Consider the following 22,977-nt stretch of genomic DNA (forward strand, 5'->3'; position numbering starts at 1 on the left):
TGCCCAGTGGGTGTGGGACCCCGTGGTAGGGACGCTCTGCCCAGTGGGTGTGGGACCCCGTGGTAAGGACGCTCTGCCCAGAGGGTGTGGGACCCCATGGCAGGGACGCTCTGCCCAGTGGGTGTGGGACCCCATGGCAGGGACGCTCTGCCCGGTGGGTGTGGGACTCTGTGGAAGGGACGCTCTGCCCGGTGGGTACAGGACCCCGTGGTAAGGATGCACCATAATTTCCTCTTTCATGAATGAGCATTCATTTTGTTTCCATGTTTTTTGTCATATGGAAAACATGCTGCAAACCCCACTTCCTTGTGTATCTTCAGTTTCATCGCCGTTACCATATTGCGTAAACGAGCTGGTGGCAGAGCACACAGGTGGGGGGAGAATGTTTGTCAGGTCCGCTGGGTCTGCAGCGGTGTTTAAGTCGGCTGTTTCCTCATTGACTTCCTCTCCGGATGGTCGGCCCATGACTGTAGTGGGGTTCTGGAGTCTCCCATATTGTAGTGTTGCTATTTCTCCCCTTGGATCTGTCCATGTTTGCTTTACACTCATGCCCACTTTGGGCAAAAATAGACGGCATATGCACCAGTGGCTTCATCAGATTATAACAGCACATTTTAACCATTCCTTTTCTATGCTTAGATATGTTTAGATACTGTCGATGGAAGAAAAGAAGTCAAGCTTTGAAGGCATTTAAACTAGTGTTACTCAGAAGTCTTTCTGAGGACTCCAGACCGAGTCCTCCAGCCTGGGAGCCGCCCCTTCGCGAGGTCCTGTTCGACTGCCCCACACAGGGTGCCAGCGCACTGCGGAGATGCAGGTGGTGGGGTTCAGGACAGTCACGTCGCACCCGCTCATAAGTTACCTGAGAGCAGAATCACATCAAGGTTTGTGCAGGACATCAGGTTGTAGATGACACAGGCACAATCACTAACTCACAGGCGTTACCTTGTGCAGGAAAGACAAGGAACGCAGTGACTCAGGCGGGAGATGTGGGGGTGGCGTGTGCTCTGCCCTGTTTTGCCTTCAAAGCATCTTTGGAGCGCTGCACGCAGGGGCTCTGGGAAGCGGTGCTGGCAAGCAGAAACGAGCAAAGAGGGCTCCTTAGGTTTGACACTTTGTCTCACAACACACAGATGGTCAGCGTTGTGTTCCTGTTGTCTACAGGATTTAGCACAGTCACGAGCTGTACAGTGTGTACTAGAGCAACAGGCTCCACCACCCAGCCTAGGTGTGTGCCAGGCTAAACCATCTAGGTTTGTGACAGTCACTCCGTGATGTTGGAACAATGACGGGATCACCGAATGAGGCATTTCTCAGACGGGACCACCGTCGCTAAGCGACACAGGAACTCTACGTAGGTGCTCCGATGTTGGGTGCATATAGATAGGGGCATACGCCACATTTACACTCATCTAAAAAGCGCGTATCTCTGCACACACACGAACACAACGGTTATCTGATGTTTATGTAAATAGATGTCAGAAACACACACCTCTCTGCATCCTACCTGACATCTATACGTGGCTGTGTTGGCTTCTTCCCTTCTCCACCAGCAATGAATGGTTATTCATCACTCTTAAAACGTCTATCACTCCAGCGAGTGGAAACTGGTATTGTGCTGTCTTAGTTGACCTCTCGCCTGCTTCCTGTGGTCTGAGCACCTCTAGCTAACTTCCCAGCCACTTGGATAGGTTCTTCTGTAAACTGTGTTTCTTAAGTGTCCTGTGTCCATTTTTCCCTAACTTGCTGCTTTGTTCATGCCACGTAGGGAAAGTTCTATGCATCTGGTAAACACAAGCGCTTCCGCCCCTTGCTCATGGCCTGTGCTCTCAAACACTCTGTCCAAAGCTGCTACTTGTCTCCCATTTAGTTCACCATCTCTGGAGGAAGAGAAGGAAGCTCATGACACTAGAATGAGGTCTGGTATGTTTGCCTCTGGAATTCCGAGTCACCTGGGGCAAGTCACTCTGTCCAATGAGAAGACAAGCATTTCTACAACGTATAGGAACTTAGGACAGACAGGGGAAGGCCAAGTACAAGGACACAGGGTTCCTGTGACGCATAGACTTGCTAATAATAATTAACAGCGAATACTCAGGCAGCGCTTGGACTACCATGCAGGGTGCTGCCGGAGCATTTCAGAGCATTTCCCATAGGAGCTCGCCGACCCCCACCCAGTGTCATTGTGACCCCACTTCACAAGCTCATGCACAGGGAAATTCCAGACCACCCAGAGGCAGTTGGGCTTAGGTCGATCCCCAGGGCCCCTGTTAACCAGCCTCTCTTACACACACACTTTGCTAACCAGGTAGTGCATCCCAGACGTGTTCAGGCTCCAGTCTCTCTCACACACACACTTTGCTGACCAGGTAGTGCATCCCAGATGTGTTCAGGCTCCAGTCTCTCTCACACACACACTTTGCTGACCAGGTAGTGCATCCCAGATGTGTTCAGGCTCCTGCCTTTTGGTGGTGTGGCACTGCCCACATTGGGCCACGTCTGCTCACCCTCCAATCCTAAGGTGCTACTGTCCAGAAATTTGTGTTCCCCCAAAATTCACGTTGAATCCTCACCCCCCACCCACAGGTGATGGTGTTAGGAGGTAGGACCTCTGGAGGGTGATTAGGTCATGGTGGTGGAGCCTTCATGAGTGGGATCAGCATCCGTACAGGAGAGAACTGAGAGACCCCACGCCTCTTCCACAGTGAGGCACCACCTATGACCCCACAGGCTCAGCGCTCTCTGGGCGGCTTTCTCTCCTCTCCAAAGGAGCCCAGGATTCGGTCATTTTCAAAGTCCCTCTGTTGTTGCTTATTTACATGTAACAAACGCCTGCTGAGCACCTTGACAAAGGGACCAGGCATCCCTTGAGCGCAGTCGCCTAGCCAGCTGAGCAACCCGCCCTGGATTCACTGCCCCCAAGTGACAGCCGGCTCTGATGGCAGGCCATTCACACCTCCTCAGAAATCACCCGGGAACCATTAAAAACCATTCAAGACATACTTGAGAGTAGTATTTTGGGACTAATTGGAGGTAACGATTATTCACACAAGACCTGCACTGTGTGGCCAAGACAACACCTCAAAGACACACTGAGAGCCCGGATGCTGATCCAGGGCTGGATGCAGCAAAGCACATGGCTTCCAGAAGGTGGGCCAATCACAGCCCTTCCTCAAACCTTTCCCTTGGGACATAGTCCCCTTCGCCACCCCAGGAGGTGTGTTACCGGAGAGGTAATAAGGAAACTGCTGGAACCACGGTGGAGAAAGAAACTGCTGTGGAGAAAGATTTTCTAGGACCATGAAGCCAGTGGGCAGGCAGAAACAGATAGTGGTTGAGTCCAGGGATCTTTGAGCCCTGGGGCCAGCTGTCCTTCTGTGAGCCTTCCAACAAATTCCTCTCTTGTATGGATTTTAATGGATAGTGATTCCTTCTTTTCTCATGGAAAAGTCTTCTCCAAGACCCCAGAAGACTCCCTCGGCTGATTCTGCTCCAAGGAGCAGGCAGGCATTCCCTGCAGAGCTGTGCTGCCTTGCTGAAGTGCGATATCTGGCTGGCAGTTGAGCCTATGGTCCCCCAGCAGCTTTCTCAGTGCGGCAGGGATCAGTATAGAGGTCTCTGTGATTAAGGCGATCAGGTGTAAAAACAGAAAATACATGTCTTTGTCAGTGTAGGTGATGACACGTCACTGACAATGGCTGGAGCTTTGCACGGGAGTGGGCATGGCTGGGCCAGTCAGCTCAGTCCCATCACCCGGGTGATCGCCCTTCCTGACAGCCTCACAGTGACAGCCGAGTCACGGGGAGATGAGGAAGAGAAACACGTGGCAATGCTCGTGGCCTCATGGTACTGAGGAAGCTGCAAGGATTCTGTGAAGACAAAGGGAGGCCTCCTAGAGCCCACACGGGTCTAAACACGAGCAGAAGACACTGACATGCACACACGTGCAGACTGCTGTTCACAAAGCAGCTTGGACCAGACGAGCCTGAAATTCTACGGCCCACACAGGAGCGCCTGGGGTTCACAGGCCTTGGTCTAGAAGAGGTGTGCCGATCTCCACTCTGCCTGAGTTCCTGTGCAGCAGCTGGGATCGTTCCTTCCTGCTGAAGGCCAGAGGCTGATATCCCCATTCACCAATGAGGAAACAGAGGCCCAAATAAACATTTTTAGTTTTGTTTAGAGACAGGGTTTCCCTGGCCCAGGCTGGAGTGCAGTGGTGCGATCACAGCTCGCTGAACTGCTGGGCTGAAGTGATCCTCCTGCCCCAGCCTCCCAAATAGCTAGGACTACGGGCACGTGCCACCATGCTCAGCTAATTTTTTTATTTTTTATTTTTTTATAGAAAGGGGGGTCTTATTCTGTTGCCCAGGCTGGTCTCAAACTCTTGGCCTCAAGTGATCCTCCCGCCTCACCCTCCCAAAGAGCCTGGATTACCAGAGTGAGCCACTGTGCCCAGCCCTCCAAAGAAAGGAACTGATTCAGCAGGACCTACAGCTCGTTGTCAGTGGTGTTTGCCACTGGCCAGCCTGAGCTGCAGCCACAGCCCTTACCACTGTGTATTGCAGGCCCTGTGGGGCTGTGATAAACCTCAACTGAGGGGATCTACAGGGTGACCACCTGATACGACAGAATTCACCAAAATACCTAGTTGTTCCCCACAGAGCCCTCTCTGCCTGCTTTGAGGAATCCACTTAGGAAACCGTGAATACGACTCTCATGAATGAACCACAAGAACACAGCACTGAGAAACCCCGCCCTCTCAAAGTGCAGAGGGTATGCAGCCTGGCTGCTGGAAACCCTGCTCCCGGCCTGCAGATAAGCCACGTGGATCTCAGACACAAAGCGGCAGCCTCAACGTGCAGCCCAGTGCAGAGCTTCCCACTCAGGGTCTTCTGACACCGCAGTCCACTCTCCTGCCTTCCCACGCACCCTGTGCTCTGGCTGCCCTCGCCGCAGCACGGGAACCACGGAGGACTGCTAACTTGTCCCGGGCAGTCCCCAGCTGCTGAGCCCCAACAAAGGACAGGAGCTCCATCAGGATGACAGGGTGGAAATCTACTCACCACTCACAAGAAAATGAGGCAGGGCTGACACTCAGGTCTGCTTAAAATCTCACCTGGCCTCCAGTACAAACGTCTCTTCCGTAAACACGACAAGGCGACACCCTTCAGCGGGTTCTCAGTAGCGGGGGCAGCAGGTCCCTCGTCCACGGAGGCGCTTTAACTGAAAATGGGAACTGCTGAAGTTCTGGGACTGGGCATTCCCTGGTCTGAGGAACACTCTTCACTGTGAGATGGATATGAAACAGCAACTTCACTGTTTTACAGCCATTATCAATCACCGAGCTGGACCTACAGGAGACAAAACCCCTCCCCCGACACGGGAGTTACACTCTCCTTCGAAACGGACCAACGTGCATTCCTCGCGTAGAAGGCGCCTCCCGTCATCCTTAAGCCTCGAGTTTGTGGGGCAGTGGCCCTGACGTGGCAGCTGGAGGACAGCATACGGCCCGCTGTGCTGACAGACACACACGGTGCGAACCTGCCCACGCAGCGGAGGGGTGGCCCCGGGGCAAGGTCCTCCCAGTGCCGTCAGCAGGCCCAGCTGTGCTCGGCCCGCACTGCCTCCTGGTCTAGCGCATACAGCACTGTGACACCCGGTATTTGCTAGCAGACAAGCACGGTTCTCAGCTGACACACGCGTGACACACACACAGACTTTTAGGGACTGCAACACTCACTCAAAAGTGCAAGAAGAGATCACTCTGCATGTGACGTTGCTTTCTTTTAATTGGAGTGAGGACACAACCTGGTCATGTTCAGAGACGAACAGCCTCATCTAGGTGGTGAAGAACACTCTTATCTTTCTTGGTTAACCAGGTTCTAAATTCAAGGGATTTCCACGTGTTCTTTAAAACCACCTGAAACTGTCCTGCGCAGGCTCACACTGCGACTCTGTACCAAGGGCCTGGCCCCGCCTGCAGCCAGAGGTCATCTCACTGGATGTCATCATCATCGAAAAGATCTTCAAAATCTAGAGAAATAAGCAAAACCACGTATTTACGTATACAAGGGTAAGAGCTGAAGAAATCACTTCAAAATGAATTATATGGTCATCCAAAATACAGACATAATCGTCAATGATCTAATGAAATAAAAGACTTTTCCTGTAACAGACTTTCAGTCTCAGCCAACCCGGACTCACACACACAGTCCAAGGGGGAGTGTTGGCCAGAGTGCTTTCTTGCTTTCATTTAAAAGACAATCCTAAGAAAATGCTTGCAGGGCTGTTCTGGGTCCCATGGACGCCACTGCACAGCCATAACTCCGCACTCAGGACACATCAGTGCCATGTCTGCACCCATGAGTACACGGCGCCCAAGATGCTGCCCTCGCTGCCAGGGCCAGGCAGAGATGAAGCTGGGAGGCCCGTGCTGGGTCCTTGAGAGCAGAGGGAAACCGGCCGGCTGCCGCCGTGAGAATGAGAAAGCTGGACTGAGCTGCAGAAAGGTGAAGCCTCCAGTAAGGCAGTGTGAATGATACTCAAGCCTGAGAAACACCCGCTAAGGCCCGTTCCCGCCGGAAAAACAAACAGCAAACGTGTAGTGCACTGCTTTGGGTGATCAAAATCAGGCCCCCCAGGAAAGATTTTGTCCTTCTGTTTAGTTTTCTACATTCCCTACTACACGCAATCATTACTTTCACAACAGGAAAAGAAAGTAAAACTTCAGAGCCCACTCACACGAACAGTGCACTGAAAACGTGCAGGATGAATTATGAACTGGAAAGAGGAGGTTCCACTCCTGGAGGGTGAGACAGAGTGAAGAGCCAGGAGCCTGCTGGCACCACGGCATCCAGCCTTCCTGGGGAGGGTGGTGTCCCTGAGGCATCTCTGGCCACTCAGAGGGTCCCGGCCCTCCCCAGTCACACTGACACACCCCCACATCCTCACTGCCTCCCGACTGCTGTCTGTGGTTCTGCCACTCAGAGCACTTTTGTGCAGTCCCAGGCCCGGCTGACTCCACACCTTCCAACCTCTGCTCTGCTGCCTGCTCTGGAGAAACTTCCCTCTGCTGTGCTCCCGGAAATACTACCGTCCACGCTTTGCCAGGGCTCTCGTCACAGTCCAGCCCCTGCCTGCTGACCTGTCTGGACCCACAATTTTGTAAGACGCGGCGAGGGAAGGGAGTGAGTCTCATTCATGGCTAGAACCCAGGTGCCCAGGGGGTAACTGCCCAGCAAAACCCATCTGTTTGATGAATAAAAAGGACTCAGCAGAAGCCCCATCCACAGCCTACAGGTCTCTCAAAGTAAACGGCTCCTTGAACACACGGGGTTGTCACAACCTGACGGGACAGTGAGTGCTTTGTGAACTCAGTGGGTGGGCAGGCAGGGGACACAGAGCTCTCCCGCGTTCCCTCCCTGACCAGCCGTGGCTCAAAGGTAGACACACGCCCACAATGCTCAGGCTGCTGGGCGCTCACCTGACGGGTCAGGCCTGGGTCCCTCTCAGAGATGCTTTTCCGTCAGGATTCAGGGACTGACTCTGGAAGCCACGTGAACTCAAACACTAGAACACAGCAATCGCCTCTCACCAATGGGCTGGCACAGGATAAATGGGACTTTGAAGGAGATCATCAAAATGCAAGTGCATGGTGCCAGCATTAGCCACTGCCCAATCCTGCCCACGTGAAGAAGCTTCAAAGTCGCCCTGGTGAGCTGGTGTTTTCGCAGAGCAGCTCTGGAGAGCACTCCGCAGTTTTGCACAATTTGTTCCCTCTGAAGGCAACACCCTTCTCCCATCTCCCTCCGGCATAAAGAATTGAAAGAAATGCTATTCAGTCCTCCAGGCCCGTCTCAAATGTCACCTGCCCTAGTTCTGACTCCAGTTGGTAGCAGCAAGAATGCTGCCTCAGGGGCATGGCCAGGCACCCTGGGAAAGCCTGCACTCCAACTCAGCAGCTTGGTTGCTCCCCTCAGGCAATGGCTGGCTGACAGTCAGCCTGATAAAGCAGCAGGGACTCGGGATGGCAGGGGGTCTCCGGTAAGTTAGAAACCGATGTGGTAAGGTCACATCCTGTTAACTGGTAACAAGAGCTTTCTGTAGAGGCCAGCACCATGGGTTAAAACAGGATGGAAAATGCCACCTCACTCTCTGGAATAAGAAACCTATCTTGTTTATTATTTGAACCCTTAGTAAAGGTTAATATAAACTAGAGGAACAAGGCCTGAAGAAATCAGAAGAGAATGAGAGAAATATCCCCTCTAGCAGGTCTGAAGATCTTACAGAAAGTTTGCTTTTCATTGTTTACTTGGTTTACCAATGTTTTATTTGGTTTACCCAAGTTTTTGGTAACTAGCACTGAAGCCCTTAAATCAAGAGGGAAACGCATCCTGCGTCCTGATTTCAGAGCTGGGCAAGAGCTGGAGTGTGGCTGCCCCTCTGCAAAGGCAGCTGAGGGTACGAGAACCCAGGCAGACAAACACAGGTGGGCTGGGAGAGGAAAGGAAACCGGCTACCCGGAGAGCAAAGAGACAGGGAGCCAGACGGGGTTCCTATGGCCGTGTCTGGGGCAAGGGGCCAGACCCAGCTACAGTCTGAGGTGTCTGCAGGCACGTGTAACACACAGGCCAGAGCTCAAACTCAACTACTGGGCTGCAAGCTGGGAATAATTTCATGCTACTTTTCTCCTGAAAAATAAGGCTGCCTGCCAGTGGCCGCAGCCCACGTCATCGCTCCATAGAGACTGCACTGCATTCCGAGAGGAGCGCAGGGGCTCTACCACCTTATGATCCAAATTATTCATGTCACCAAGTTGCTTCACTGCCTTAACCTACAGAAGAAATATTCATATTAAATCTGGCATCCCATTCCAAGCATCCTTACCATTAAAAAAGTCTGCATGAACGGCCTTTTCATTGGCTGCCAAGTCCATCAAGAGTCCGGTGCTGCCTCCCGCCTGGGGAATGGAAAGGCAAGGTTAAGTCAGCTGCGTTTTCCAAAAGAACAGGTGATAAGTGCATTGCAGCGTCCGCCACCCCCACAGAAAAGGAAGATGGGTGAGGGGAAACAGGCTCAAGCTGGAGTCAACATTTTAGCTCCAGACAAAGGAATAGGTATGGGCGGAGGAGGAGGGAGAAATTCAAAGGAACGATTTTTAAAGTCTCTCAAGGGCTTCTGTTCCTTGATTCCTCTCTGCCGTTAAAAATTAGAAACCTACTACTGCTCTAAGCACCACTACTTCTCTGTAACCCTCAAGGAGAGGTTTCCAATCCCCCCCTGGACATTGCCACAGAGGCCACAAACACGCAAAACTGAGCCCATCGACTCCGCTCAGGATCCCTTCCCGCTCTCTTCTGGGAATGAAACCACTTCCCCGAGGAAACTGACCTGCTCTGCCTCTGAGGTTCTGGTGCCGGCTGCCATCATGGACCGTCCACTGCCACAACTCCACGGCAGTGGAAAAACCATGTCACAACCCAAGCTAGGCAATCTGAAGCCCTCAGGATTTTGGATCCTGTTTAGAGTCACCTGGTGACAGTGGGAGCAGATTCCTCTGACAGCAGCACCCTGGACAGCTGGCCACAGGTCCTGCTGCTGCCCTGGCCCCAGCATTCACAAGGCCACTTGCTCAACCTTGCCCTCATCCCCACGAAGCTGCATGCCCTTGTTCCCTTTCACAGACACTCTCAGAAAAGCCAGAACACTCAGCCTCCTCCTCTGGCTTCTCAGCCTCCCTCCCTGTCCCCAACACCACAGTAAGCCTTGCGCATTCTACCACTTAAACACTGGGCTGAGCTTGTCCCTACCTCCATCTGCCTCATTCACACCCTCTTCGACTGTCCTGTTCTCCCTGCTGCCATTTTTCTACCCTCTCATCCCTAAATGCCGCCACCCTACAGAGCAGGTCAGAGCCTCTCACTCCCCACTGTAAAGCCCTCGAGTGGCTCCACATCGCCTAGGGCTGTGACTTTAAAACAAGACTGAGAGGCCTGGGTTTAGTGGAAGTGCTTCAGAGTGGGGTGCACAGAGCCACCCTCTTACCGTGATTCCAGATGGTTTCATGATCTGGCCCACTGTCTCCCCTCTCTCTGGCACTGCACGCTCAACCATGTTAAACGATATGAGCCAGTGGGCATCCCCCCAATCCAGGACTCTGCTCCTGCTGGGCCTTCATCCCCACCTACCTGGCAAAAACCAATGTGTCCCCCAGCATTTAGCCAGAGTCGACTCCTCAGCTGCACCTTTGCTGAGCCCCCTCAAAGCCCTGAGGGCCCATCCGTTGGTGCATCTTCCGCTTTCTATGACACCTGGTATTTGCAATCAGCCTCTCTGCCATGTTATTACCTCCACAGGCACAAGGTCTGCCTCTGACCACCACTGTAATCCCTAAGCTTTGAGAAAGAGGACATGAGGCCCTGACACGCAGGAGCTGGCCTACCACTCTGAGCTAGGGTGTGGTGCTCTCTTGCTGACCATAAACCATCTCAGAACACCAGCTCACATCAGACAAGGTCACTCTGTGAACAAAACAGAGACCAAAAAAATCCCAAGACGACTGTATAATCCTGTATAATTAAAAAGAAGAACGAGGCCACTACACAAAGCACATAAATGCCAGACATCCCCTTTTCCACTACGACAAGAATGACGGCTGCTCCAGTCTTCCCTCATTCCAGTTCAGATGAAGAAGCCCAGTCGGAAAATTACCCTCGTTTCCAAGGCACTGCAAAGCCCACTTTCTTTCCCCAAATCCCCGAACGCTAGCTCAAATCCCACACGAGGTGAGTCCCCACCCGCGCTATGGAGACGCACCGCGGGCCCCCACCGGGTGCTGCCGCCATCGAAGAGCAGCAAACGCAACTCCTTTGACCACGAGTGTGTTCCCGGAGGCCTTGGGGGCACCCAGCAGGCACTCAACTCTCAGGCTGCGCCTCCTGGTCCCCCGGGCTAAGGCACACACTTCCCGCCGCGGTCGGTGGCCGCCTTTCACCAGAAGCTCGGAGAAGCCGGGATTTGCTCTCCGCGGGGCAGGGAGCCTGGGAGCCTAGGAGCCGCGCCCATCGCCCACCCGCCCGGCCTCCCCTCCCCGGGACCCGCGGACCAGTACGCCGTCCTTCCGCTCCCCCTTCCCCGCTCCCCACTCTCGGAGACTCCCGCTGGGCCCGTGCCACCTCATCCAGGTCCACGTAAGGCCCGGCGCCCTCGGGGAACATCTCGTCCACTGCCGGCTTCATCTCGGGCCCGCGGCGCTCTAGGCCCACTTCCGGCCGCAGGGCCGCTTCCGGCGCGCGCCACATGGCAGCTCTAGACGCCGGAGGACCGCGCCTCTGTGGTGCCCGCCTGCCCGCAGCGCGGTCAGCGGTCTCGCATCCGGGGTGCTCGGGGCCGCTCTTGCGTCCGCGGCCGCCGGCGTCTGTCTTTGCGCTGGCAAGGGCGGGCGTCTGCAACGCCTCTGAGGGGCGGCCGGGCGGCCACGGAGAGAAAAGGCCGCCAGCAATGGGAGCAGTGCCTGCCGAGCACGCCTCCGACAAGGGGCCAGATCCAGAATAAAGAGGGCGCCTCAGACTCAGCCGCAGGGACGGCCGGGTTCACAGGAGCCCAGGGCCTGACCTTCAGACGTTTGCCTGGAGAAGACACACTCGCGGCGAGTGAGCAGATGAAGAGGTGCAAGCAAACCAGGGCCCCACCGAGGGGCCGCTGCACCCCTGGGACGCCCAGAGTCAAAATACAGCAAAACACGGGTGGAAGGGTGGAGAGTGAGACGCGGCAGCCGGGGCGGGAGACAGGGAGGCAGGTCCCACAAAATCAAACACGGACGCCCACGTGGCCCAGCACTCCCCTTCCGGGCACAAGCCCAGAGGACGGAAAGCGGAGGCCCCAAGGGGCCCCTGTACCCCACGTTCACAGCAGCATTATTTATAATAAATGAAAAAGGGGAGCGTCCCCCGCTGTCCCTGCCCATTGATGGATACGTGCATAAGCAAATGTGGTCCGTGCACACTGTGGAACATTACTCAGCCTTTAAAAGGAAGGGAATACCGACACCTGCTGCCACGCGCATGAACGTTGAGGACGCTCTGCCGAGGGAAACAAGCCAGTCCTAAGACAAACACCGCGTGATTCCTCTCAGCCGAGGTCCCTAGAGGAGTCAAAGTCACAGAGACAGAGTAGAAGGGAGGTTGTCAGGGTCTGGGGAAGGGGAAATGGGGAGTTTGTGTTTAGTGGGGACAGTTTCAGCCTTGAAAGATGAAAAACGTCTGTAGAGGGCTGATGGTGATGGCTGCACAGTCCCGTGAATGTGCTTAATGCCACTTAAATGTGGCTAAGATGGAAACGAATGTGACAGAAAAGCGAGGGAAAGGAGAAGGAAAGGGAAAAGAGGAGGGAGAAGGTTGGAGGAAGGAAGGGAGAGAGGAAGAACAGGGGAGGGAAGGAGAGAAGCAAGAGGTCCTGGAACGAGATTTTGCCAAAGTTTCTTTGTTCAACCAGACTTCGGTGGCCTCCCAACCTCCTCCCAGGCCCATCTGTGCACAGCATTGTCAGGTTCAGTTTACGCAGAGAGCCCTGCTAAGTTGGTTTAGCCAGAGCCCTCCACCCTGGATATTGGATCGGGTTCCTGGTCCCCAGCATCCCCAGGATGTCTGATGGCCCAGGCCTGTCTTCAGCGAGAGCCCTGCGGGGTCCGCTGAGCCAGCATCCCCTTCCTGCACTGTGTTCCTCCTAGTCATTTTCCACCCCCAACCCCACCTGCTCCTCAGCCGTGAACCCCCACTGCCTGTGCTGTTCAGAGCTGAGCCTGGTCTCCCTCCCCCACTGCAAGATCCCGTTGCAGTGGTCCCCACACCTGTCTCCAGGGTTCAGCACAACTTCTGAAACTTTCTAGTAAGTTTTCTTCAACAGACCTTAAAGGAGGTGGGTTTTGGGGTTAGGCTGCAGAGAAGAGGGAGCGGCATGGAGGAGGGTAGTTCCAGGGGCAGGAATTGAGCTGAAATGTGAGGGGTGAGGGTGTGGCCTGAAAAGGGTCCGCCTGGCCTGAGTGGACAGTGTGGGATGCAGGGAGAAGCAGGCAGTGGGCATCCTGTGAGCCTCATGCCATGCCAATGTGCGTCACTCTGAAGGACCCAAGTGAAAGTCAGTCCGATGGAACAGGGGCTTGGCAGTGACCAAGAGGAGTGGCCCATTAAGTCAAAGTCTTTCCTAGCTAAGGGGTGGAGCTGTGGGTCTCCACGGTCTGCTTGTATACCCTACAGGGATGTGGAGCTCACCACCTGTGCAGAGGCCATCCTATTGCTGGAGGCCCACCCCTGAGATGCCATCGTGCTGCCTGCCCAGCCTTCCGGTGCCCCAGGGTGCCCAGGTGAAGCCCCCTTCCTCCCAGCATCCTCAAAACCTAGAGCCGTCCCTGGAAGACAGAGCCTGCCCAGGCCCCGCTGTCCCTGACCGATGACAGATACAGACAGGGTTTCTCACTTCCATGTCCTGCTGCCTCCTGCGTCCTGCTCCCAGGGGAGTGTCATAGTGTGGAGTCAGCTGAGCCCTGACTGTAGGTTTGCCTGTTGCCCAGCTTAGTGGCCCAGAGTGAGGGTGCCTGGACTGGAATCTAGCTCCCCCTAACCAGCTGTCTGACCTTAGCAAGTCAGGAAGTGGCCTCCTGTCTCTGCCTCAGTTTCCTCACCTGTAATCTGGGGGAACTGCAGCACCCCCGGGATCATTGTGGGAAATGGGTGAGAGGGAGACACAGAAAGCCAGTCCTGAGTCCGCCCAGGATATAAGATCCCTTGTTGATGCCGATGTGGATGGAAATGGTGCACATTTATGAAAGAGTTTATGAAAGTGTTCCCCAGGAATCAAAATAAAACCCGCTTCATTTGTGAAATAAAGTAAATGGGGCCTGAGCGCAGCCGTCCTTGAAAGACCACCCACAACGCTGGTTGTACGTCTTCAGTCCGGAGTTTATTGAGCGTGAGACCAGGCCTGACTCCCCACAGGGACCAGGTTTTTGCCGGGACTCCAGGCCTGCGGAGGCCCGACCTAGTGCAGCCTGGCAGGGTGGGTGGGCACCAGGCTGGACACCATTCAGTCCTCCTGATAGGGAACATGGAAGCCCAGGGTGCTCCCCAGGGGGAAGTGTGCAAAGAAGGTGCGGGCCATGTCCTCGATCTGGGGGTAGGCCCCCAGGGCCTGGAAGTGCTGCACGTAGTTCCAGAAGTCAGAGGTGGAGAAAGGCCAGTAGGGCATGGCCGGCAGCTCCGAGTAAGGGTCTGAAAGACACATGACACCTGCCTTGGTCCTGCCCGGAGACACCGTCCTCGGAGGCTTCAAGGCAAGTGGATGGTTCCCAGTTGTGCCCACAGTGATTCAACCTTCACAGAGTGGGGGCCTGAGCCCGTCCCCTCTCATCAGTGGGGTGATGACCTAGGTCCTTGGGGATGCCTGGTCTGGGAGACAGAGGAAAAAGGGGAAGAGACGGAGAGGGGAGGCCTGTCCTGTTTGAGGAGGGAGTTGTATGGGGGTGGTGTGGGGCACCGGCAGTCTCCTGCTGGGATTTCTGAAGGGAGCACAGACACCCCCGTCCACTACCCCCCAACATAACCTGTCCTAAAGCTTGGGCAAGGGTGGCCCTGATGATACTGGACTGAGTTAGGGCTCAGAGTTGGGAGGGCCTAGGGGCTGGAGCCCAGGTAGGAGGGTGGGAATGTCAGGGGTCATGGGGCCCTGGCTCCCCCTGCCCAGTGTGTTCCCTGGTGGCTGGAGGGCAGGGTTGCAGCTGGAAGGAGCTCAGAGACCCTCTGCTTGCACAGCTCCAAGCTGGCTCTTGAGGGCCATGTTTTCCATGCTCAGGCCTGAGCTGAGCCAGGGCCCCTGATGCGTCTGCTTGGGATAGGAAGCCGCTGCCCTCCCCAGCAGTTTCTCCCCGCTGCACACCAGTTACTTATGCAAATGAAAGGAAAGAAATCGGAGAAGGGTACCTCCTTCCTCCTGCACAGGCTTGGCCCCTGCAAAGGAAGAGAAGAGCTGTCACCCAGGAGGACCACCCAGGTGCCAGTTGGGCCCACCCCATACCAGCTGCAGGGCCCTGAGGTTTCCCAGCAGCCTGGGGATGTGTGCGGGAGGGGAGAGAACAGGAGGGCTGTCGGGGGTCCTGGTGGCTGCCTCCCTCCAGAGCGGCCCCTCACCTGCGAGAGGCCCCAGCAGGAGGCAGAGGGCCAGCCCCAGCACCATGCAGGCCTGCATCTTCCCGGTGCTTCCTGATCTGCGACTCTGGCTCACCTGCAGCAGGGTGAACCCAGGAAGGGAGAGACCACCCATCTGTCAGGGCCGGCTTCCTCTACCAGCCCCAGTGGGGGCAGCCCTGGGGAAAATGGTGTGGATTTTTTAAAAAAAGAAAATTCTTACAGTTTTCCTAGCAATTTCCATTTCAGTGGTTTCAAACCACTATTTGGAGGTGAAATCCCTGCCTCAATTGGCCTTAATTTCCACGACTTCAGAAATTGCACACACACCCACCCCCCAAACCTGGCCTGGCCTCTCCAGAGCTTACCTTGTCTCTGCTCAACCGGCCGTGCTGCCTGGATGGGCTCTGCTGCCAGCTCAAGGGTCCTCTTTATAGAAGGGCTGTAGATGAGGAAGGACACGTCACCTGCCTCAACAGTCAAACTGAATATTTCATCCCCACCGGAGGATGTGGGCTCCTGTCGCCCTGCTGGCAGGCAGAATCAGAGTGTCAGCTTCTGGAAATCTGATCCGAAGACCAAACTGAGAGAAAAACATCTTGGCTAGGCCATTTCTGAAATTGTTAGGACTGAATTCAGCATTGGTACTTGAAATAAACCCAGTTTCCTCTCCACAAGGAGAGATCCTACGTCCAATACTGGGGCTGGCTGAGATTTCCTTCCTCGTGAGATGGAGCTGAATAATTCCAGCGCTGCTTCCACTTAAACCAGCCGGCAGGAGGAGCCCCAGGTCAGCAGGACCTGCCTGCAGGACGTCCATTGAGCAGAGTCACAGCAGGAAGTGTGGGGTCAAGATGGACTTCTGTCTCCAGGCAGGAGCTTCCCTGTGATCCGAAGTGTCAGTCAGCATGTGAGCAGGAGGCTGTCCCCACCCTGGGACACCAGCAGCTGGCACCAAGGGTCTCTGCAGGTCAGGCCATTCTGACTACACAGCAGTCCCACTGACCACATCAGTTCCTGTGTTCACCTGTCTCTCTAGTAAGTGCAGCCTCCTCCTGGTACTGCCCCTTGGGGTCCCACCACCCCACTGAATTCAGGGCCGAATTTGGTGTGGCAGTCTCCCCTGTCATTCCTGGTCACCCTGGGGGCTCTGTAAGGATTCTGGGAAACTCCTCACCCATGTGTCCCACGGTTCTGGAGTTCAGTGTCCCCAGCTTCATCATAGTCTGCCCACATGCCCCTATCCAAATGATTAAGGACTTACTTTTTTCCGCACAATGCCATACATTTAACCAAAGATACCCAAAGGTTAATTTAATTCAGATTGTAAGGTAGCCACCCACGGATTTGATTTTGGGTTTCTTTTTCAGAAATCTGGAGCCTATGGCTATAGGAGGCAATGGATTCTTACAGGGCAGTTGTACTGGGGGCCCCCAAGAGCACCAAGGTCAATGATTCACTAGGAAGATGCCCTAGGAGGACTCACGCCATTCCCCAGCACCACGCTGTGTCGACACGTGTGAAATCTCCCCGTGAGGGGAGCCCTTCAGAACCTCAGTGCCCAGGGCTGGTTGTGCAGCCCCCTCTGCCTGGTGCGTGTGCAGATCTCCGACCCCCAGGAGGAAGCAGGTGCTCAGCATAACCGATTGTTTGCACATAGGGCTTGGGGCAGTGGCCCCTCTGAAATCCAGGTGCCGAGGCGAGCACCCAGGCCTGCTTGTCGCCCTTCCCTGCACAGCACAGAAGCTCTCTGGTTCCTTATCTGCCCCCTGAGCTGGGAATTTAAGCTCTGAGCTCATCATTTTCTTTTCCCAGATTCGACAGCACACTTTTCCAGCTACCAACCAAGCCCATGGTCCTTATTTCCACGGTGGCATCAGCTGCTTGGTCACCCAAAGTCCTGCCCTCTATTGGTCTGTTTTGCACTGGGTGGGCAGCAGTTCCATGGGAAATGGAGCCCCTGAAGTCTTCGATCTACTCAAGTCAGAGATCCAATTCCAGATTCCACCCCGAACATTCCCATCCCTGGACCCCTCTCCCAGCACCAATACTGTGTCCAGCTGCGTCGCGGGGAGTGTGGCCAGACACGGAGTGAGCTTGCTACAGGAATGGACCTTCCACAACTGTGGGAGGTGCTGAGGAAGGGAGGGCCTGGGAGGGCGAGCTGGGAAACAGTCTGGGAGGCTCTATATGAAAATGCACGGCCCAGCATCGGCGGTGGGCCCAGGACCTCCGTGTCCAGCAGGGAAGGTGGGAGCCAGATGCAGAGGGCAGGACGTGAGGGTGAGCCGGGCCCTGCTGCAGCCTCTGACCGTGATGGGGCTGCCAGAGAGGACGGACCCATCATCCTTCTGTTAATAACCACATATCTGAAGATGATGTGAAAATACACCTACGACGTTAGGAAAGATGATATGATAGCATGTACCGTATCTTTATAATGACTGAATAAAAGACTATACGTGGAAAAAGTCTAGAAGTAGTAAGCAGTGATGGTGTTGGATGGTGGACCTATGGGCATATATATGTGGTTTTTCTTCATTCTGGGTATATGTATGTTCCTTAATTTATTATTTTTATGTAAGGAAAAAATATCTTAAAAAGAAACCACCCAGCACCACCAATAGCTGTGGGCTGCTGATCACTCGGGCTGTCCTGGTCCCTCTTGCCACTCCCACTGCCCCACCGCCACGCACTGTCCCGCTTCCCGGGTCCTGCAGGAACACTTTCTTGAGAAGACGCTTCCTGGGTCCTGCAGGGCCACTGTCCCTCGTTGGCCTGGACACAGCCTTCCCTGGCTCTACCCGGAGGTCCCCGGCTCCCCTGCACCCTGGAGGGCGTCACCCTGGCCACTCACCCATCATTCCTTTCTCACCTGCTCTCTTGCAGCCCACCGGAATGGCCTCTGTAGGGGTTTACACACCAAGGCGTGTATTGTTCTTGTTCATTGACAGCCCCTAGAGCAATGGTTCTCAAACTGTAAGAATCCCCCAGGGGTCCTGTTAAAATGCAGGTTTAATTCAACAGGTGGAGGGCCTTGGACTCTGTATCCCTAACCAGCTCCCAAGAGCTGAGGATACTACTGGTCCCCCAGCACACTTTGGGCAGCGAGGCACGGGCAGTGGTTCTCAGCCTGAGGGGGTCAGAGTCCCCTGGGGGCCAGACATCAGATTCCTGCAGTGCTTGTTAAAATGCAGGTCTCTTTCTGGCCCCTCCCACTCAGAGTTCTGATTCAAGTGCTTCGGGGAGCTGAAAATCTGCATTTCCAACACGTCTCTAGGTGGTGCTGGGCAGGTCCAGGGCCACCATCTCAAGCAGTGGCTATTAACCCTGGCGGCACATTGGGACCACCTGGGAGCTTTTGAATAGTCGGGATTTCCAGCCTCCTAACGTGAGATTCTGATTTAATGGGTCCAGGTCTCCGTAGTTTTGAAATTTCTCCAGGTGACTCTGCAGGGTCCCTGCTCCCCAGCCCCAGCTCCTGCCCCTGCTCTGCACAGTCCCCACCCATCGAAGATGCATCGGAGGCCTCTGGAAGTCTCATCTGCCTGGGGCAAGAACATGCTCACACGCACAAGACAGTCTTGGGGGACACTGGTGGGTCCTAAGACAACCAGGCAGAGCTGGGCTGCGGGTGCCGCTGGTAGTGCAGAGATCGGGCGGTCTCTGGTGCCCCCTGCTGTCCAGCTTGGGAATACCAAGCCTGGGCTATTGCGGGTGTCACTGAGCCAGGGTTGCCCAGGCCTGTGCCCAGCCCACCTGTTTCCTGGAGGAACAGGCCAAGCACAGACTCTTGTTCGTGATTTAAAGTCCTAAAGACACAGTTCACCTGGACATGGGCTCCGGACGGCTGTGCCTCCTCCGTGTTCCTCCCTGTCCCCTTGTCTGGGTCTTCACTGAATGCCACAAACTGGGCATTTATAAAGGACAGGGGTTTGTTCAGCTCATGCTTCCGGAGGCTGGAGAGTCCAAGCCTGGACAGCCACCTCGCAGGAGGGCCTCGTGCTGCTCCACAGCATGGCTGGGAATCAGAGGGGCCCTGTGTCGAGAGGAAGCTGAGCTTGCCTTTATAACAGCCGTGCTCCCGAGAGGGTCAACCCACTCCCAACAGGAAACACCAGCCCCTCTTCACGGACAGATCCCTCTCAAAGGCCCCATCACGACACTGCCATCATGGTGACCAGATTTGGACCCGTGTTCTGGAGCAGACAGACTATGTTCAAACCACCCTCCCCTCGGCTGCCAGGGAGGCTTCTGGAAAGTCCACGATGCTCCCACATGTGGCCTCAAAGCCCAGGCTCCTGCTGGTGACTCACTTCCCAGGTCCTCCCTCGCCAGCCTGCCATCAGGGCCCTAGGAATGTGCCCCCTGCTTCGGCACTGGGGCTCTGCTCACTGCCTGGAACCTGTCCACCGCTCCCAGAGCCCAGGGCCCTCAGACAGCCTCCTCAGCAGCCCACGCCAGCCCCCATCCCTCTGTCCTGTGTCCTCATTGTCCTCAGTCCCAGCAGGTGACACAGCCTCCTCACAGCCCATCCCAGCCTCTGTCACCCTGTCCTGTGTCCTTGGCATCCTCGGTCTCAGTGGGGGCCGTGGCCTTCTCCTCACAGCCCACTCAGTCCCCCCATCCCCTGACCCGTGTCCTTGGTCTCAGCAAGGATGAGACCTGCCTGGCTGTATCTGCCTGCCTCCTCTCTGAGCCTATGTTAGTGCCTAGTCCGGGTCCACCCAACCAGTCAGTGTCAGAGTCCACCGTGCCTGCAGGCCGGCCACCCTGTTGTCCTCACTGAGCCACAGGGAACGTGGCCCTCCCCACCCTCACTGCCCACTTGCTTCTCAGCTGCTGTCTTCTGCCCCCTCCGTAAACCTGAGGACAGAGCCCAGATAACCAAGGAGTGAGGATAAGGGCGCCCTCTGACAGTCACCTACGTGAGTTCCCAACCCCACTGGTGCTGATTGTCCTTGTTATTTCAATAAAATAACTAAATGTCTAGAATTCTGATGAACATGAAAAGAAAGAGCTTTTTGGGTTAAAACTAAGTTGACTTGGAGAGGCCTACTTACAGTGAAAGTCACTAAAAACTGTCCAATTAGATGTGGGTGTGAGGGCTTTAAAAAATTAGAACCAAAGTAGTGAAAATCCAGCCAGACCTGACTTCAGATTGCAGATCACGGACATCCGAAGGCTTCATTCTCAGGAACCCAAGCTGGGAATGAGGAGGAGGCATGGTGGAGGTGCACTCCAGGGGCGCTGTTCTTACCGGATTCTGCACGGCTGGGCCTCCTGGGGTACCATACAGGGCAGGAGATGGTCAGAGAAAAGCCCCCCACCGTGTCACAAGACTGTCCTGTAAAGATGGCAGATTTGAAAGCTAAATTGTTTAAGGCCCATTTGCTTCTTCTTTTTAAAAAAGATATAATTCCTTCCTTTAACCAACTCAGAATTCCTGACTAGGCCCCAGTTCAGGGCCTGAGGGGCTTCTTCTGAAACAAAGGGAAACCTGGCTTGGGGTCAAGTGGGGCTGGGGCTGTGGGGGGCCTTTGGGACCCTAGTTGTCCTGAAAAAAATATGGGATGCCATGTTAGATGCAAATTTCAAATAATCAATGAATACTTTTTAAAGTATAAGTGTGTCCCAAATATTGCCAGGGACATATTTATACTGGTAAATATCCTTGTTTAACTGAAATTCCAATTTTACCTGTTTTTCTTTCTTTTTCTTTCTTTCTTTTTCTTTCTTTTTTTTTTTTTTTTTTTTTGCCAAATCTGGCAACCCTGTGCAGGACAGAAGATATGGACCCGCCTGGCCTCTGGCTCCGTGCCCAGGTCTGGCCAAAAGCCAAGGCTTTGAGCACAGGCTGGTGGGGAGAAGGGGCTCCAGGATCCTGACTACCCACGTGGCCCCAGCCCTGGGGGCAAGGCAGGCAGCTCCCCATGCCCACGAGGGTCTTTTCTGAGATGCTTCCTCCTGGAACTCTAGGGTCATGGTCATTACACAATGTGAGCAGATGGGCTGCAGCCCCGAACCTCCCTGTCAGCTGAGGGACTCATGGTCCAGGCACTCATGGCTGTCTGGAACTCGCCTGGGCTGGGCTCATCACAGAGAGAAGCTGATAGAGCCAGAGAGGCAGGCAGGGCAGAGCCTCCTTCTCTCAAGCTTGGAGCCAGGGATGGGGACACAGGGCAGAGGGAGCCCTCCCATGACTCGGGGAGAGAAGCACCAGCTCTCTAGGTGGGCTGTAACAAGAGCCTGAATCCCGTGACAGGACCCACCCTCCACGCGCCATGACACAGGCACCTGAGGACCTGGCGTTTCTTGGTGGAAACATCACCTGAGAGGCCAGCCGGTGCCCCAGTGCCTTGAAGCAGGAAGGATCTCCATGGGCACAGGCTGGGCTGGGGTGGCCTGGCCTGACTGCATGGGAGGAAAGGGACCCGGGAAAGGGAAGGGCCCACGGCCCCCACAGCCTTGGAGCAACAGAAGGCGGGAGGTGCGAGCTCATCTTCCTCTTTCCAGAGGACCCAGAGCCTCCAACAGCCACACCCGAACACTGCATCAGCATTTAGCCAGTGTTGTCTTAGCCTGAAGAATGTGTGCGTGTGTGTGTGTGTGTGTGTGCGCGCGCGCATGTCCACGTGTGGGGTGGTGTGTGTATGTCTGTGCACGCGTGTGTGCATGTGTATTTGTGTTTGTGTGCTTGGATGCATGTGTGGAGTGTGTGGGTGTGGCATGTGCATGGGTGTATGTCTGTGTATTGTGTGTGTGTGTGTGGGCCTGTGTGAGTGTGCTGTGTGCTGTGTGGATGGGGTGTGGGGTGTGTACTTTTATGTGTGCTTGTCTGTGTATGTGTGTGTGTGGAGGGCCTGCATGTGTGTGCTGTGTGCTCTGTGGGTGGAGTGTAGGTTGTGTGTGGTGGGGGTGTGTGTGGGGCGTGTGTGTACTGTGTCTGTGTGCATGTGTATGGTGCGTGCTATGTTTGTGTGTGTCCATGTGCATGTGTGTGGTGTGTGCTATGTGTGTGTGGGGTGTGTGTGTGCATGCGTGTGGCATGTGTGGGGTGTGTGGCATGTGTATGTGTATGGTGTGTACATGTGTGTGGCATGTGCATGCATGTGGGGTGTGTGGCATGTGCATGTGTGTGTCCATGTGCATGTGTGTGGTGTGTGCTATGTGTGTGGGGTGTGTGTCCGTGTGCATGTGTGTGATGTATGCTTATATGTGGGGGTGTATGGCATGTATGTGGTATGTGCATGTGTGTGTCCGTGTGCATGTGTGTGGTGTGTGCTATGTGTGTGGGGTGTGTGCGTGCATGTGTGTGGCGTGTGTGGCGTGTGTATCCGTGTGCATGTGTGTGACGTATGCTTGTATGTGGGGGTGTACGGCGTGTATGTGGTATGTGCATGTGTGTGTCCGTGTGCATGTGTGTGGTGTGTGCTGTGTGTGTGGGGTGTGTCCATGTGCATGTGTGTGGGGTGTGTGGCATGTGCATGTGTGTGGTGTGTGCATGTATGTGTCCGTGTGCATGTGTGTGGCGTGTGCATGTGTGTGTCCATGTGCATGTGTGTGGCGTGTGTGGTTTGTTGCATGGGCATGTGCTCTATCTGGGAAGTGACCCAGGTAGTGGGAATGTAAGTGGGAGCAAGACCGCAGGGAAGGAGAAACAGGGTGAGTCTCGGTCTTGGTGCTGCTGCGGGCAGCGGGGACATGTCCCGGGGCTTCTGATCCTCAGCCTAGAAGGAGGCATGTGTATCCACTCTATTGTCTCCCATCTCCACTGGCTGGAGGTTGCCCCGTGGGATTA

At 54.9% G+C, this 22,977-nt stretch overlaps 2 protein-coding genes across 3 annotated transcripts; both read right to left on the reverse strand.

Annotated features, from left to right (window-relative positions):
- Positions 1-5,765: 5,765 nt before the first annotated feature.
- On the reverse strand, positions 5,766-11,315 carry COPS9 (COP9 signalosome subunit 9). Its single transcript, XM_007966885.3, has 3 exons — positions 11,175-11,315; positions 8,887-8,959; positions 5,766-6,033 (listed from the first exon to the last, which is right to left on the reverse strand). The coding sequence occupies exons 1-3, from the start codon at positions 11,298-11,300 to the stop codon at positions 5,996-5,998; spliced, it is 237 nt and encodes a 78-aa protein (XP_007965076.1). The 5' UTR covers positions 11,301-11,315; the 3' UTR covers positions 5,766-5,995.
- A 2,619-nt stretch (positions 11,316-13,934) lies between these two features.
- Positions 13,935-15,668, reverse strand: OTOS (otospiralin). 2 transcript variants are annotated; one of them, XM_007966887.3, is made up of 4 exons: positions 15,545-15,668; positions 15,180-15,273; positions 14,973-14,999; positions 13,935-14,264 (listed from the first exon to the last, which is right to left on the reverse strand). In XM_007966887.3, exons 2-4 carry the CDS (start codon positions 15,235-15,237, stop codon positions 14,080-14,082), a joined length of 270 nt encoding a protein of 89 aa, XP_007965078.1. In that variant the 5' UTR covers positions 15,238-15,273; positions 15,545-15,668; the 3' UTR covers positions 13,935-14,079. The 2 variants fall into 2 exon arrangements, with proteins under 2 accessions (XP_007965078.1, XP_007965077.1); XM_007966886.3 differs by having other exon boundaries at positions 15,180-15,355; positions 15,545-15,663.
- Positions 15,669-22,977: the final 7,309 nt, after the last annotated feature.

The sequence above is a fragment of the Chlorocebus sabaeus genome, chromosome 10, assembly GCF_047675955.1.
Source record: "Chlorocebus sabaeus isolate Y175 chromosome 10, mChlSab1.0.hap1, whole genome shotgun sequence".
NCBI classification, from domain to species: Eukaryota; Metazoa; Chordata; class Mammalia; order Primates; family Cercopithecidae; genus Chlorocebus; species Chlorocebus sabaeus.